Genomic DNA, 18,220 nt, shown 5'->3' with positions numbered 1-18,220 from the left:
GCACGTTATTCCATTATAAAGTCCCCGTTTCTAGGCCTCAAAAGGGCCCGGACCACAGATTCAGCTCCTGTCTCCTGAAAGCCTCGCTGAGGAGCGATACAGCCCCCACCTGTATCCTCGACCCTTCACTTACTTCCTGCCTCGCAGTGCCCGGTGCACCCCGGCTCTGCCTCTGAGTCTGCCAAAAGTATGTTATAGTTCCTGCTATCAGTTCAGTCCTCCTCCTCTGCATTCCTAAGCTACTGAACTGCATCAATAGTTTCCGTCATTGTCTAGCCTACTCGGCTCCACGTTAGAGAAATACTGTATTTAATGGTCATTTAATATTCTTCACGCACTACATGTAGAATAATGCATGGTCCAGTCTTAGAATCAGGTTAGCCTCTCCCCTCATGACTTCTAGTTCATATCAACATGTTCCCTAAACATTAGATACCAGATAGGGTTTAGGTACATGTCGCTCCGACCCTCCAGACTCTAGTCTCTGCTCCTAGCACAGAGTTCGCAGCCCCCAGCTTCTCCTAGTAACACGTCATTGCCAGTTTTCGCGCACCATTAGGTTAGAGGTCCCGGCTCCTTAGGTAGCCCCCTCCTATGTTTCCGCCCATTCATGACATATTCTGTTACGTTCACATCACATGTCTATGTATACTCCCAGTTACACCTCTTTTTACTGTTATCTCTCGCGACTGTTACGCGTCACGCCTTCTGCTCCACCCACTGTTACGCCTACTGCAATGTAATGCTATGTGTTCGCGCTATGTATATATATCAATGTTATGTTATTAAATGTTAGCGCGCTCATCCCAGACCTAGCCCCAGCAGCTGCTGGGCCTCTTTTTCCCCTGCTGGGTCCCAGTTGTCCTGCTGGGCCCTGTCATTCTGTTCCTATGCAGGTTGTCCTGATCCTGTCCCTTATGCTGTAATAAACCTGCAGAAACTCCTACTACCTCGAATCTTGACTCTTATTTATTGAGCTATCTGTTATTCATTCATTCATCCAAAAATAGGGTATTATTTATGTATTTACCACAGTTAGGTCACCAAACTCACAAGTGTGTGCTAAACTCTTGAGTGATGCTATACAATTGCCTACTTTCTCTGAACCCTTGTGAAAAAATTGTGGCTTTTCAAAACCACATTGATCCTAGTACCAAAGTGTTCCTCTAACTTTATCATAGACATCATAAAAGTAAACCTAGGCTCCCCTTCTGCATTTCCAATGGCAAAATGGTGATCTCGTCTAAATTTTCATAAATATTACATCACTTGACACCTAGATTATGTAATAAGACTCCTGTTTGCTTGATGGTCAGAATTTTCTCCACCAATAGCAATTAAATAAGAGGCAAATTGTTGTTTCCCCTTTTTCCAAGGTAGGATTTGATCACCTGCTTTTGAGAGAAATTGCAGAGAAGGTGTCATACTTCCTGCAGCCATGTTTCGCACGGAAATTCAACATGAATACTCAAAAAAATTAATTATAATTATAATCTAACATAACTAACTCAGATAGTAAATTACCATAATAAGTTAACAAAAATAATTTAAGTAACAACTGTTACTTACAGTGCTCTGATAAAAGGTGAACAGTCTTCAAATGTAGCTATGTGTGAACATAGAATGAAAAGAATGACAGAAGAAGAAAAGGAAATGTTGAAAAAAAAAATACATTTGTTGTTGCCGTAGATATACCAATTTCTATGGGTCTTAAAATAGGTTTGTCATTTCTTCTTCGTTGGTGGATAAGAAGCAAATTTTTTATCATGCGCAACTCGTCCCAAATTAATCATATCACTGGTTAGCACACCAGTGTTTCAATCTTAAAATCGGCCCACGAACTCCCTCTGAGTTCCATTCTGCTGCTAGCAAATGACCTTACTCCCTTTAAGAATGGAGAACAGAATACACACTGAAATCAGCTTTGTGCAGTGCACACACAGAACAAAATACATAAATCTGGGCTCACACAGCACCAACAAGTGTTGAGCACTCTACCAATGGGCCACTACCCTTGCAGAAACTGCAGCATGTGTCACCTGACCTCCACCACAAAAAAATGACTATCAACAACAAGATAATTTGGGAATTGCACAAATTCACTAACTGCAATACCACAGGGGTTGTGTACATGATCACATGCACATGTAACCTACATTATGTGGGTATGACTACTATAAAGGTTGGCACCAGAATAGGAGAACATGGCAGCCACATCAGGTGCCACCAGGTCACCACAAAAATGACATCACATTTCAACGAAATGAAACACACCACGAACGATCTACATTGGGTAGTGTTGTAACATATCAAAGACATTGACAATTTAGAACACAGATTGCTAGAAAAAGGGCATCGATGGGTGTATAAATTGCACACCGACACTGAAGGATTGAATGACAATATTCCGTGGGGGCAGTTTGTTAAATGACTCTGAAATGCACAATTCCAGTAGTTTGGCGGCAGCCTTCACATATTTTATGACCTTACATTAATACAATTAGACTTTTATTCACTCCAAGATGGCCCAACCACTATTCCATACACAATGGCTATTTTGAGAAGAGCACAATGTGTTTGTTGGGTTGTGTGCATTAAACAGCTTTACCATTACGCTTTAAACATTCTGTTCACACCCCAAACCCATCCTATAGAGTGCTCCATCGAAATCGGGTATTTAACTTACTTCTAATGATTCTTCACTGAGTTCATCGGTCACAACTATTATCCGACCATTTGAGAACAAAATCATTCACCTAAGATGTAACCACTTCAGTGCCAGGTGCAGCGGCCATTTTGTGAAAAACACAGTTGAGTTTGGCAGCAGACTACCCATATTCATGTCCTTTAGTGAATACTATATGTTTTTGAGTCATTTCAAGATGCCCACCACTATACCATATACAGTGGACATTTTGAGAGAAAAGAAAGAGAGAATATATCCTGAGCTAAGCAAGTACATCTATAAAAGAGGCTCCTGATTCAGTATGACCGTCGAGTTTCAAAATTCTATGATGAGCCCCCGTTATCCTTCGAGTGTGGTGTAGACCCGGTTGAAGAACGCAATTGGTGACTACACACCACGAATCAGGAGCCTCCAGGGAAATAATCACTATTCAATGCTCTCACCACATGTGGAGAGTACTGTTTGACTCATATTTACAGAACCTAGCTATAGCCCTGAAGAAGTCTATGGTTTATCTCACCAAGATGAAACACGTGTTGGCGGCTAGTGTGTTTTATGAAGGATAACATCAATAATACAAGAAGATATGAAGATTACCCATCTTTCGGGATTTATTTGAAGAACTTTTATTGATGTACTTGCTTAGCTCAGGATATATTCTCTCTTTTTTGACATATGGGGTTCTGTTTTTTCATTACCCATTTTTTGGTTTATGGTGGGTGACCATAACCTTATCCTTGAAGCTTTAGAGATTGTGAATTTAGATTACTGTCACATCTCAGCGCAATTAACACTCAGTCACCATTTCTCTTTTTTGTCCAATACATTTTGAGAGGAGCACTGTCTAACTGTGGCGTGTTGCGCATTAATCAGGCCTACCATTATGCTCTTAGCATTTTGTATGAATCACAACCCATCCTTTTGAGTGTCTTGTTGTACGGGGTTGTCTATTTTAATTTTAATTTTAATGACTTCTCACAGGGTTCATCTGTCACAACTACCATCGAACCATCTGGGTATACAGCCAGTCAGCCAAGACGGCCCCACTTCATAGCCAGGTAGGGCGGCCATTTTGTAAAACTAGACACAGTCTAGTTTTTCCATCAAGCATGACTAGGCTGATCCGGAACTATTTAATGGCCACCATGAGACAGATGCGGTAATATGCAGTCTCCAGGGGTGCCATCAGGTGAATTTCCGAGAGGTGCGCTTTGACGAAGGTGTGACTACAAGCCCCTCTACCACTGCAGATCATGAGGCATAGTTCTGCCTAAACAAAACTATGTGTCATTATTATGTAAATACATGTATTTGTTATATGTTGTATGTCACGTGGTGTCTCTTCACGAGTGCTTTTAATTTGTACATAACCACTTATTTTCACCAGACATCATGTGTGATAGTATTCTTCCATGACGGATGATCGCACAAAATAGCTGATAAAAACACCCACTATAGAGGAGTACATTGATCAAGATAAGATGCTGCATGTATTAGGGGCCTCCCAGCCTCGATGGTAGGTAGACGACTTCTAATTTTCCTTTTGCTTTATTTCCTACAGATAAAGAGTATCAGTGTATAACCATATGTATTAAGTATTAGGTGTACACACATTAGGTGAGCACCTCTTTGTTTCCTATTTACAGGATTCTTTAGGAGTGGTACGCCGTGGCTGGTCCTTGTGTGGGCCTGAAGAAGAGCTTATAGGGGATAGCTCGATACATGTCGACCCAATACTAGGGACACTATACTCATTGCAGTTAGGTCTTTCTCCAGTTTTAACCCCTGATTTTAAACATACCATCTAGGAGCAGGAATGGAATATTAGCTCACTAGCTAGATATTTTAACCCACTTTTTTCCCACTCCACATCACTGTGCCACACATATATTCAAAACTAAGTGCTCCCACGTAGTTTCGCAAGTCGCAGCATGCCTCAATCCACAGGGGATTGAGAACGCCCCAATGATGAAGCATGCCACCTAGGGAAAACACTGGTGGGTGAGGGGAATCTAGAAAATATTTTTTCTTTCTGGAAAGAGGTTTTTTCACAAATGTTCAGTGGAATCCCTGTTCCTCCTATGCTTAGGTTTCTTATTCCGGTATCACCTTTAATGACTCAGGGAGCAACTTGCGCAGGGAGCACACATCAACCTCAGCACGCTCTGCACAAACGCAGCTACTACTCACAGTGGTAAGAGTTCCTTGGCAATACCAAAGGCCCCCGCACTAATAGTCTTCAAATCGCCAGTCTCCTTGTAACATCGGATCCAGGTCAAAACTAAAGGCACCCGTTTACAAGTAAATGAAAGAAATATACAAAGTTATCCTTAAAACACAACACAGTACAGGGGGCACTGTTGGCTGCTAAATGTCCAAGCAAATTAAAGTCAATGGAACTAACTCAACACGAATATAAGGGTTGAAGCCTTTTTTGAATTCAAGGAAGTGCAACTTCGATGGATGCCACAACTGGTTACCAGTGTTAAGAGAATGCTTAAGCAGTGGAAATGGTTGCTTCTCTTTATTGCATTCACCATGAAAGTAGTACAGCTCACAAAGCCTGCGCTTCTCAATCAACTGACACACTACCCTACAGTGCATTCTATATGGTGTATACAAGACTCCAAATACCGTACATCATAATGCAGGTCAGGAACATACTTCCAAATAACAGGACTCGACACATAGCATAACATAGCATAGCAAAACATGGCATAGCATAGCATAACAAAACATAGCACGGCCTAGCATAGCATAACATACCATAACATAACTTATAATAACATAACAGCACATCATTTGGATCTTGTAACGGTTCCTGTTGCTGGTTCACCTGCCTTTACCTTCACAACTCGCGGAACCCGCTCCGTTGGTCCCTCAGCGCCGTGCTTGCCTTCCTGGAAATCAGGACTGTTTCTGCGGGGGTGTGTGTGCACGCAGAGCTGCGAGCGTCTGGTCCCGGACTTCACATCCCAGAAGTCCCGGTAACCCGAGCCGCCTGACACCTGGCCGCTCTCCCTGCTCGCCCCGCCCCACCCTCAGCCTGAAAAGGACTCTGCCCGCTAACAGCTTTGGGACATCATTTGGATCTTGTAGCGGTTCCTATTGCTGGCTCACCTGCCTTTACCTTCACAACTCGCGGAACCCGCTCCGCGGGTCCCGCAGCGCCGTGCTTGCCTTCCTGGAACTCAGGACTGTTTCTGTGGGGGTGTGTGTGCACGCAGGGCTGCGAGCGTCGGGTCCCGGACTTCACATCCCAGAAGTCCAGGTAACCCGAGCCGCCTGACACCTGGCCGCTCTCCCTGCTCGCCCCGCCCCACCTTCAGTCTAGCAGCCCACCTATAATTACAAGCGATACTTCCCGCGGTGCGGGAGCGTGCGGTAGCGTCCCGGGAGAAGCCCGGGACAAGGGCGGGACCGTCTGTGGCCGTCAGGGGCCAAAGGAGGCCGGGCTGGGCCAGGCCCCTAAGTTTTAAGAATTTACATTCTGCCCTAGTTGTCCTCAGGTTAGTTTGACTCTATTTCTCCAATTATTGTAAAGCTTTTTGCAGATATGTCTAACTCCCTACAATCTTGTGTCGGGGTCTCGATTTTGGGGCCTCGCGACAAATATTTCGAGAAAGCTAACAAGGAGATAGATAAACAACTTTTCTTAGCAGAGAAACATGCAGCGCGACGTCTTTCCATTGAACATTTGAAACAGAAACCCCATGATCGATAGAAGTATTACTCATGACACGGGAAGTACTGGTAGGTCGGACAGAGATGCCGATTTATTTTGTACTGACCACCTCCCTAGTATTTTTTGTGATCTTAACACATCTGCCATTAACTCCGGTAATAATAGTGTTGCCAATTGTATTAGTCCACCCACTGATTCAAATAGTCTTATGATACGATACGATACGATATAGACATAAACGCCCCACTAGACCCGTTCATAGCCCCTCAATTACACTCTTCTCTGACTAATCAACCAATTGATAGTGTAGCCCCAAATAAGCCAATTCATATATAATAATACAATAAAATAATTTCTTTAAATAGTAAAAATGCTACTGAAATTAAACCCATGAATTTACGAAGGGTCTATCATTCCCCGCCCCGAAAGAGGAGGAGAAAGGGGGGGGGGGATGAAAAGGAAATGTCCTATTACCCGGGCCTCTCCTCCGCCGGGAGAAACACCTAAGATTAAAAAAAGTGTCCCCTCTGTGAGGGTGGACTCGCCGGGATCCCCTAACCATTGTATTCCACCCGTCATTGATGAACATTTACTTATGACAAAAAAAGAGACCACAGAACTCTTTGAAATTTTTTTTAAATCCTATATGCTCCCCCTTATGGAGAGGGTTAGGATTTCGGGGGTGAAAATGGATAACCTTTTATCAACAGCTGATCCGACTAAAATACCCCACCTAAAGCATTGTAAGGACCAGCCCCAATCGAAGGGCCAACCGCCCACTATAATATCGATCCAAAGCACATTTCTTAAAACAAATGTAAACCCACCTTGTAAAAATACCAAAGTCATCCCAACACCTAAACCGTTACTAGTACATAAATTAGCTAATGAGAAGCACGCGTTGGCCTCTAAACACACATCTATTGTAAATAATCAGACAGTGCCCCCAGGGCCCGATAAAGCCAAAATTATATCCCAAAGACCTTTTCCAACTCATAAGAATATAGTGGACTTACCCCCCGAATCGTCTAACTTTGTGATCGTTCTAACTGGTGTTCCCCCGATCACAAATGGTAACCGTGAGCCCAACGCAAGCCTGAAAAATAAAGTCATCCTCTGGCTGAGAAATCATAGACCCCTTCCAGCCCATCTTAACGGTGACATTATCTCGGTAAGAAGGTGTAACTGGGTGGGTCTCCGCCCAAAAGACTTAGAGGGTGACATTGTGATTATTAACTTCAAAGACCATAGAGTGGTCTCTCACATAAGTGATTGGTACCCTGGAAACAATGAAGGTGGTGTATCCACTAGAAACTTGAGTTATTTTTATCCAGAGCCCTTGCTCAGACCCCCTGCCTATCCCAGCGCCAGTGGATACACTCCCTTCCTGAACACCCCAAAACACCCACCATTCTTTTCGTATCCCACCAATAATTTTAACATTCCATGCCCCTTTAACCTCCGCCGCTATCCACCAAGCCATTTCCCTACAACAAGTAATCGTTCTAATGCCATCTGGTACAATGAGCACTGGAATATTCCACTGCAAAATTTGTATGAACCTCTGTCAGGGATGGACCAAAATGATTGACTTGTTTTTCATACTCTAGTTCCTAAAACCAATTTAGATTCTACGGGTACCTATATTACCCCAGAACTGGATTCTCACTATGGAGCTATTTCCAGTGAGACACATATTTACTGTGGAAAGGAGAAGTGCGATCCTCCCGGTAGGGTTTGGGGCAGGAATCAGGAAACAGAATTGGTAGTCGAAAAAGTAATGAATATTGATGCTGATGACATGGTGATTGATAATAACGATGGGTTGTGTAATAGGGCCCGGCTACCTGAGTCGGGAGTTCATGGGGGGGTCGAATTAGAAAAAAGGAGTGACAATGTACCCCCAATAGATAGTTCAAATCATATGGGACCCATGGATGATGACACAGTAAAGGCTCTTAGTACCCCCGGGACAGATTTTAGCGGGACCAAGTTTGGCTCTTGGAATATTGCTGGGCTTGAGTCCCGTTTGTATAATACAGAATGGGTGGATTTTATTAATCAAAGTGACGTTTGGTCATTGCAGGAAACTTGGGCACTCCAAGCTGTGTTCCATGTTGGTTACCTAAATTTTGGTAAGCCAGCAATCAAAGGCCATAGAGGACGTGCAAAGGGAGGCCTGACTACCTGGGTTCGACAGTATGAGGGTGTAAGTGCTGAGGAGGTACAAATTGATAGCCTCGACATACTGATGGTTAGATTAAGATCTACTAAAGGCTTAGATATCCTGTTGATTAACATCTACGCCAGGAGCACTCGGGGTGGAAGGGTTGCCTCATGCCTTCACATTTTGGATAACTTTCTTTCTGTTATAAATGTTAAAGGTTTTACGGTTATAATGGGGGACTTTAACTCTTGTTTCGAACCCATGAGTGTAGGTGACGACATACTCACCGAGGCTGAGGACATGACCTGGGGGATCCCCCAGCTGGAGTTAGCCCCGATTAGGAAATGGACGCAATCCGCCACTTTTATCAAAGGGTTTTGCCTGGACAAGGGCTTACGAGCACTTAATGGTAGGGTGCGATCCGATAGGATAGGTAGATACACTTTTTGTAACAGCAGATATAGTAGTCGGATATGCTATATTCTGGTCGATGTTAAGATGTGGGCCACAGTGGAAGATATGGTGGTCACAACACGACCTGAATGTGACCATGATCCATTGGTGATGGAATTAAGGGAACACAGCTTTCAGGGGATAGAGAGTAGTTGTCTGAATGTCGTTCAGAATGAAGTTGTGCTTAGTAACGACATGAGAAGGGTTCGGTGGCCAAAAGTCTCCGTCAATGTTGAAGCACGTAAGGAGATTAGAACCTTGGTCTCAAGCTCTTTGGAAGAAATCTCTTGCTGTAAGTCCGAAGATGATATTACTGTAAAAATCACTAATATCTACACTAACTTATTTTTAGAGCTAAAAAAACTTTTTGTTAAAATCATATCCAAGCAGGGTAGGAGGGGAAAACAGAAAACTATATCCTGGTTTGATGAAGATTGCCCGTCGAACCCATGGGGATTTGTTTAACTCATTAAAGCTAAAAAATCATAGCTTAATAAGGGACTGTGGAAGGCCTATAAAAAAAGCAAGGGATAAAGCCAAGTCCAACTGGGATGATGAACGATGGGTAATGTTAACCGAAGCATGTAGCTCTCGGAACATGTGTCAGTTTTGGCACTTATTAAAATGGGGCAAATCACACAAAGATCGCCCAAGCCCCGCTTCGGTTGGTCAACACCAGTGGGTATGTTACTTTGAAGAACAATTTAAGAACTGTAGTAACACCCAAGATGATATTCCTTGTCTTATTCCCAGTCCCCCCCTCATATTTACAAACCGCGAAGTCAAATATACTCTGCAGTCTATCTAAAGCGGTAAAGCACCAGGCCCGGACTGTATTCCTGCCGATTTATTCCAACAGGATCAGGACCTTTGCGTCCCCTACTTAGTCCATTTGGCAAATGCTTTAGCCTCAGGTGCTAAGGTCCCCGAATCTTGGTTTGGGGCTGAAATCCTTCCAATCTTCAAGAAAGGCGATCGGTCGGTTCCCTCCAACTACCGGACGATCAGCCTAATTGACGCGGTGCAAAAAATTATTGCCCGCCTCGTGCTAGGCAGGATCCAAGAATGGATTGACGAGTTTAATATTCTTACTCCCCTTCAGGCTGGATTTCGGTCACACGTGAGCACCTTAGATCAGGCTTTTCGGTTTACTCTTCTTCATTGGAAGACTGTCACCCTAGGCAAAGGTAACCTCTACGCAGCCTTTGTGGACTTAAGGTCTGCATTTGACCTTGTCCCAAGGGCCAAGCTGTGGGACTGCCTAGCGAAGCAGGGTATGCCAGCTCCCCTTTTACGCCTCTTAATCAATCTTCATGCCCACACATATGCCCAAGTACGCTGGGGTAAACCAGGTGAGGTAACAGATAAATTTCCAGTTGCTAAAGGTGTAAGGCAAGGGTGCGTTTTAGCACCCACCCTGTTTTCTTTATATATAAATGGGGTTACGCAGTATTTTATAAATCAGCCCACCGATGCCCCGTCCCTGGCTGGTTTGAAAATCCCACTGCTCATGTTCGCAGACGATACTTTATTAATATCTAAGACCAGACAGGGCCTTCAACAAGCTCTGTCAAGAACAGTTCCGCTGCGAACATGAGCTGGAGGTAAATGTGTCTAAAACAAAATGTATGGTTCTAAGAGGACACTCATCGATCACAGCCAGGGTTATAATGGGAGGTATACCTCTGGAACAGACCAAGCTGTTTACCTACCTTGGAGTTACATTTAGTGAGACCCTTGGCTGGTCTCAACAGGTCGACCTACTGGCACTGAAGCATTCGCAGATAGGAGGAGCATTGCTTAAAGAACATAAAAGCTCCTTCTCCAGGCCCATGTTGCCATTAATAAAAATCTATGGCATGAAAGTCTTACCATCTGTCTTATATGGTGCGGAGCTTTGGGGCTATAGCAACCTTGACCCCTTGAAGGTTGCCCAAAATAAATTTTTAAGGCTAGCTACTGGCCTCCCTCAGTCCTCCCCGCGGCTTCCACTCTTGTATAACCTTGGGTGTCAGCCAGTGGAGGATATGGCCAGATTGCGTCCATTGGCGTTTTGGCTGTGCCTTTGGACTACGCCAGAACTTCAGTTGTATGCAAGAGCATGTTTAGAGGTTAGGGATCTCCCCGGCTCCTCTAACATTGGTTGGTTCAAGGCCTTAAGAATCACCCTATGCAACATGGGCCTCGGGGAACTTTGGTCAAATCCAGCCAATGCAACCTTCCCCTCTAAAAGGGCCCTAAAGCTGTATTATTGGGAATGGGTTGCGAATAAAAGACACTCTGGTCTGACACACATTAACCTTACTGCCACTTTTTTTGCTATGAAAGATGCCCCAAGCTATGAAAACTATTGGGATGCAATAACTAAGCCCCTGGACCGCAAACTATTTCATCAATTTAGGTGCGGGTCTTTGCCCTTAAGGGATTTTACTAAAAAATGGGGTAATGGTGGCATGGGGCATTGTCCTAGTTGTTTAGGACAGGAAGAGAATGTTGATCATTTTCTTTTTGTCGGTTCGTTGTACAGCGCCCCCAGAGCCAAGTGGCTAAGCCCTGTTTGCAGGAACCTGGGAACACGTTCAGCAGCATATGCTAGTAGGTTACTAAAGTGTGACCTGTCACCTCCAATTGTAATAGGAGTAGCTAAATATATAGGGTGGGCTTGGATCCTTAGAGCCAGATTTATTAATTTGTACCAGGCTGTGGGCTGCTATTGGTCATGTGTAATTGTGGATCTGTTAAAAGTCATAGGATTATTATGGTCATCTGACTAAGGATTTATTGTAACTCAATGTTTTTCAAAGAAGTTTTGTATTAATGATTTAATATGGTCCTCGACTGTCTTATATCTATTCTATTTATTTTATGGAATGTACATGTATTTTAAAGTTTTGTATATTGTGTTACATGTCTTTTATGATTTAATTATCGAATAAAGACTTCTTGAAACGATAACATAACAACACAACACAACATAACTTAGGAAACAGCCACTTCAAGTACAGGAGGCAGGGAGCAGCTGGAAAGATGTTGGAGCACCCCCTGCAGCAATCACTAGACACTCATTGTTCTTCTTATGACAGCATCCCATGTCCGGGGACAGACCTTATACACAATATTCCACTGTACATTTAATAGTGAAACTGACTGATGACAATAACTCCCATTGCGTAACTTCTATTTGACTGAAATTGGTGTTATTTCCCTAAACAAGTATGCAGGGTTCGGATTTGGGTCCTCTCACCCATCATCACTGACCTCCTCCAGGTCACTCCTCAGTATTTTCTTCCTCACCTCCTCAGAGACGAGTGCCACCATGACTCTTCCACCCCTTACATTTTTGGGGAAAGTCTATAGGCTTTATTTACCCTGTGCACTGTCCCTCACCATCAGTCTCTGAGCGCCTATTGGGTCACATAACACATAAATATTTTCAGTCGTAAGCAAATCCTGCAGGATAGCAGAAGGCTCCCTCACAAATCTATGGGTACCTACATTTATATAATCAGCTGTTCAGCAGTATAAAAGTAGAATTTTAAAGGAAGCCATTTCGTCCATTATGGCCTTTGCTTCTGCTTTTGGAGCTCTTCAGTGTTTCCTACAACATGAATGTTCTGCGGGCACCCATTTTGGGAACTTCTCAGTTCTACATTGACATATGCATGTCATATGAGATATATTGATTATGACTTTTAATCTATTAATTATACTTATTTTGGAATTTTTCCTTGTCAATCTATCTTTTATACTATTGATTGCAATTATGTTTGTACATCTTCATAGAGCAAATTGATATTTAGTGCACACCATTCATGATCTGTATTATATGCCTGTTGCTATTGCACTTAACGTATATATAATGAAACTAATAAAAAGTATTTCAACCTAACTCTAGGATAGTACTAAGGTAGACATCATGTTACATTGTTACCAATAACCCATTCAGCAGAAATGGAGACACAAAGTGTACCTGTTGTTACAAGTGCTGTGCGGCTTGGGGTGGTTCCAGGTGTTGTGGTTGCAGAGCTTATTATGTTCTGTGTTGTCAAGCTGTTTCCTATTAAAAGCACACACATAAAATGTTGGTGAGGAGAGGGCAGACATGCGTTCAGAAGCTGATAGAAATAGTAATCCTCCATAAGATACACAAATGCATAACCTCTTCATACTAATTTGTTAAAACGATGCCCTCACCCTTCTGACAGGCACGTCTAAAGTAAAATGTACAAAAAGTTTTAAATCTTCAATATCTTATGAGTGCTTAGACATTTGACTAAATGTATGACTCATACCTCTAGGCACATACCTCCCTCCTACTTACCTTCCCTCTTTCATTTTTATGTCTCCACCTGAAGATGGGCACAGATCAGTGAGTCTGCTGAGGTGAGGTAGGAGGTAGCAGCCTCGCACTATCTAGTAGCAGGGCCACTGGAAGTATGTGATTTTGCAGCCTCTGTATTTGCTGCATTAATGTGTATTTGTCACATCTGTCACTTAATCCATCATCTGCTGCATAATCTGCAGACATTAAGAAAAAAATGAAATTCTAGTTTAAACTGATCAAGAGTTACTAAAAGTTCAGCAAAAGGTTGCCTAGTCACCATTCTGTTGCTTATTGCTGAATTTGGACATAAGCAGAAAGAACAATTGATGGACAGAATGCAGAACAATGTCATACATTCACCCAGTATAGAGATCTGGGCCTACATCCATTGTTGTTTTGCTCACCATGCCATTCCAGTTTGGACCCAGCCATATGCTGGGTCCAAACTGGGGTGGTGAGCAAAAGAATGATGGATTGAACCCAGATCCTTGTGACTGGGGGTGAATGTTTGCATTGTCCAGCATTCCGTCCATCAATTGGGGAACCAAGACTGTAATATAAATGTTCAGTATTATGTTTAATGGAATGCTTTTATGTTTATTGTAAACAAAATGTTTAAACAAAATATAACATGAAGGAATATGAGACTCTATCATGGTTGTAAAACATGTGATTTTATATTGATGTTTTTTTAGATATATGTGGTGGGAGACAATGCATGAAATTCTTTAAGCCTGAAGAAGGCGGTGAATCTAATTATACCACCGAAACGTGTTGCTTGCTTTCGTTAAGAAAAGCACCCAAGTAATAGCTGGTCTGAATAGCTAAGGACAAAAGGAGGAGTGTGATCAATTATTATTCCAGGGTAACTAAAAATATTCGGTTATATACCTGGAGAGTTTACTTAATTCGTTTGCACATTGAAACTGTTTTTTTTTAAAGTTTTGATATATTCTCCCTGTCAGTGTAATTGAATATATTTTTAATGTGTGATTTGGATATACATATGTTTTTAATTTTCCTACATTTATTGAATCTACAAGGAACCTAAAAATAAAAATTTACCGAATTGATATTATGTTTTTGATTTCTATTTGGTGCTAACAAATAGGATGTTGAAGAATGTTTGAGAGCAGTCTTGGTATGTTTTAATAAAAGAGTCCAAAGGGATTGTTTTTTTCACAGAAGTGTCTACTGTTGGTGTTCTGTCCCTTTGGTTGAGGAGGACCCCTCTCTCTTATTTCAGAATCCGTATTTGGATATAAAACAGGTACTAATGTGGTGAACCCTTTGCTCAATATGTGAAACATAAAGATGTAGAACTAGAATACATTATGCCACATTAGGTAGCATACTTTGCCTTCTCTTGCTGCATAATTTAGTCAAACCTGACACATAATTTGGTCTCCCAATGCTGCATAATTGCAATGGCCCTTTAGCAGGGGTAGGTTTCTTTTCATATGAAGCCAGGCAGAACCCATGCTAAACCAGCATTCCTCACCTTCCATTGACAGGGAACAGCAAATGCTTTCAATTGAGGACTGTGTCTGTGGGTTACCAAAGATCACCCCTCCTTTCTCAGACCAAGTTGCTTAAGTCTGTTTTTTTATGGAGCAACCTTGGCTCAAGGCCATCAAATTGCTTTACACAACCCCTACCATTTCAAATGAAGGCCAAACGTTATAGTTGTTTTTCCAAGCACAAGGATATAAAGTAATTTGCCCAGTTCCCCAAGCTGTTGAGATGAGGGCAGAATCTGAACTTGGTTCTCAGGTTGTAAATTCTACAACTCTAACCTCTAGTCAGACCCTCCAGCATTTCGCGATTTCGCGATTCACGGAAAAATCGCGAAATCGGCTGATTGCCGCAATGGCCGCAATATTTACAATTTTTGCCGCGAAATTAGGTCTCCCGGCAGAAAGGCAAAAGACTGTGCCACCCTACAGCCATAAAATAGCTGTGTCAGAATGTGAACGTGGTGCTTAAATAGAACCCTGGCTTCTTCCTTACATGTAAACAAAACACTGATGTTTTTTATAAGAGGAGGAGGAGGCTCTGAATTCAGCAAAGAAATGAAGGTGTTAAATTAAGGTGTTAAATTACTCGTTAGTGTTTATGTCCCTCTCCTCTGTGTGTGAAAGGTCGACTTCGCCACAGAGCCAGTGAAACCAGATGTCACGCTGGATGGATGGCCCATTTGACACTGCAGAGAGCCTCTTATTTGATGTAAAATGCTAGAAAATGGAAACCTTTCCTTTCCACAAAGCTGAGTTTAAAAAATACAGATTTAAGAAAAGTTGGAAAATCAAATTAGGTTTGGGGGCGTGAATCTAGGGACAGCACAAACAGGTGAACATTGTTATTTACACGCAATAAAAGAAATTATGTGAATTCATGGGAAGGGAAACCATATGCAAGAATGTGCACAGTATACCGAATACTAAATAAGGAAAACAACCTGGGTTAATACCTTAATACATCAAAACATTTGTCTGCTCCCCCTCCTATTATTTCCTTTTCCTTGAATAATGTGCTATATATGGGATGGCTTATTTAATTGCGCACGTGTACCAATTACTGATTTGTATTTTTATCCTCTGGAACTTGTGTGCACAATTTTAGAAACAACAAAGTCAGACGATCGCTTCATTATGCTAAGAAACTGCCCAGCAGCCCTCATTGTTTTTGATGTCTGTGCTTCCAGGCAATACAGACTTGAAGACTACACTTTTGTGTGCCTCTCTTAGTGGTAGCTGAAGCTAAACTCTCAACATTTCTCCCCTCATTCTGCTTCGCTAACCCTGGCCCTCAACAGCACTCATGAATCTCTTCCTATATGAAAGTTGAGATTTCCAGTTGTGACAATTTTCTTCATTAAGACTGAGCAGGCTAATCTCATCTGCCTTCCCTGGGTCTCACTTCAGCCCCTCAAGTGCAGTGATCCAGTGTGCCAAGACTAGGGCTCTCTTCAGCTCAACTGTAGATTCCAGTGCATTGATCAAGTGTGTCAGCTCTCTTCAGCTCAACTGTAGTCTCCAATGCAGTGATCCAGTGTGCCTTCACTAGGCCTCACTTCAGCTCCTCCAGTGCAGTGTCTCAGAAACAAAGTGCAGGCAGCACGTTTTTTTTTTTATTGTCAACTACAGCCGTGTCAAAGATAAAGGCCATGTTAAGGGGCCATCAGACGCAGTGCTTAATTTGTAAAATAATAAGTGCCAGGGCCATGACTAGGAGGTCCCTGCAACTTGCACCACCCATCACCCCTGCCATCACTGCCAATACAACTACTAACCATCGCCCTCGCCTACAAGTGCCACAGTTCAGATCATTCTGATAGAGCAAGATTTCGCATCGCGACTTGCTCGATTCATGAACCTCGATTTTTCATAACCTCATAACAAACGTACGTTATTACTAATCTCTTTATTTTGGATATGCATGTATGGTAGCGAAGCTTGCCTATGTGTTTTACTAATACAAATAACCTGTGTCCATAATATGGCTGCCGCTATTAAGTTCGCTTTTGCGCATGCGTTAGTCACACTCACGTGACTCTACGTAGAGGTAGTTCTGGAGGGAAAGGGGGCGCATGCGTAATACACAGCTTTCGTGATAACGTGGTGATGCTCGTGCAGTTGCTCTCGTGTCAGTGTATATATTACTAATGTCTAATTGCATAGTATATTTTTTTGATGATAAATCTAAAGTACAAAGTCACGACATGTAATACATTCATTTATTTCTATGTGCTAATTTGTTTTCGCTTACTTTTCATGTATCCTCGGCACTGAGGGGTGATGGGGCTGGGGAGTCCATCTTGGAGGGCAGCATCGCGCATGATCAGCTGTGGCGAGGTGGCATTGAAACCAAGCCAAAGAAGGTTGCTGCCAGAGCCTGCATGGGAACATGCACCTTCACCCAGCAAGAGCATCTAGATTGTACCATATTGTAACACATTGTATTCTTTCCATTGTATTCCCTGCGACTTCTCGTGGGAACCCCAATCTTGCTAGGCGGCACCTTAGAATGCAAAGTAGGCCTCTAAATAGTCTGTTCTGATTGGTGTGTTAACCAAATCCTACCTTAGGACCAATCCAAATTGGGGATTCTGACACTTTGCAACATTTGGGGGGTGGTACGCTGTCCCAAAACAGTATATCTACCCTGGGTTCACCTAGGGAAATTGTCCGACTTGTCTGAATAGCTGACCTGTCACTGACCCAACGCACTCAATAGGTGACTGAAGATACAGAGCGCTGCGGAGCACTCTGTCCGAAATTGACCATAGACTAAGGTTTTACTAAACCTTAAAGTGCTGGCGGAGCACTTTGCTGGGGAGTTCGCTGACCCAATCGGGGTCTTGACTGATAGCTGCAGAGAGGGTGGAGCACAGGCGTTGCTTCCAAACTGCAGGTGCTGGTCGTGTCCTGGTGGTCCTGTGCTGATCCTAATCTGAGGGTTTCCTGTCCTGTCCTGGGTGTCCAGTCCGCACCTGCTGTCCATTGAGGAGTATCCTTCCTTGAGGGTTTCCTGTCCTTAACTGACCCGTGGCCAGGTTTGGTTTTCACACCAGTCTAGGTAAATATCGCTCTAAATCTCTTGAAACTGCACCTTTCTATTTTTCTGTCTTTGCTTCAATAAAGACATATCTTTGCATATGATAAGTTTTCCATGCTTTCCGCAAACCATTGCATTTCATAAAAGTCACTTGCATTTATTTTCATAGCATGTTCCTATTTTACCCTATGTTTTAGAAATCATTTTCGCCATTGCAGTTTGCAACTTCCTGATATGGTCTCTAATTTTCTCTCATAAATATCACTAAAGAAACTCTGAATTTAGCCCAGTAGCTCTTTTAGTTTGTTTCCTGTCACATTAGCAGTTTAAACATAAATGATTGCCCTT

The 18,220-nt window shown here is 42.7% G+C and overlaps 1 protein-coding gene across 2 annotated transcripts in view; it reads right to left on the bottom strand.

Annotated features, from left to right (window-relative positions):
- LOC144826942 (uncharacterized) overlaps positions 1-18,220 on the bottom strand; it is a 137,519-nt gene that overhangs the window by 102,202 nt on the left and 17,097 nt on the right. For both annotated transcript variants that reach the window (XM_078685403.1, XM_078685404.1), the window contains exon 2: positions 12,962-13,048. In XM_078685403.1, the coding sequence (XP_078541529.1) occupies positions 12,962-13,048 (87 nt within the window). The remainder of the gene's footprint in view (positions 1-12,961; positions 13,049-18,220) is intronic.

Source organism: Lissotriton helveticus, chromosome 4_1, assembly GCF_964261635.1.
Source record: "Lissotriton helveticus chromosome 4_1, aLisHel1.1, whole genome shotgun sequence".
Classification (NCBI taxonomy): Eukaryota; Metazoa; Chordata; class Amphibia; order Caudata; family Salamandridae; genus Lissotriton; species Lissotriton helveticus.
The sequence above is the reverse complement of the archived record's forward strand: the minus strand, read 5'-3'. Positions and strand labels throughout refer to the sequence as shown.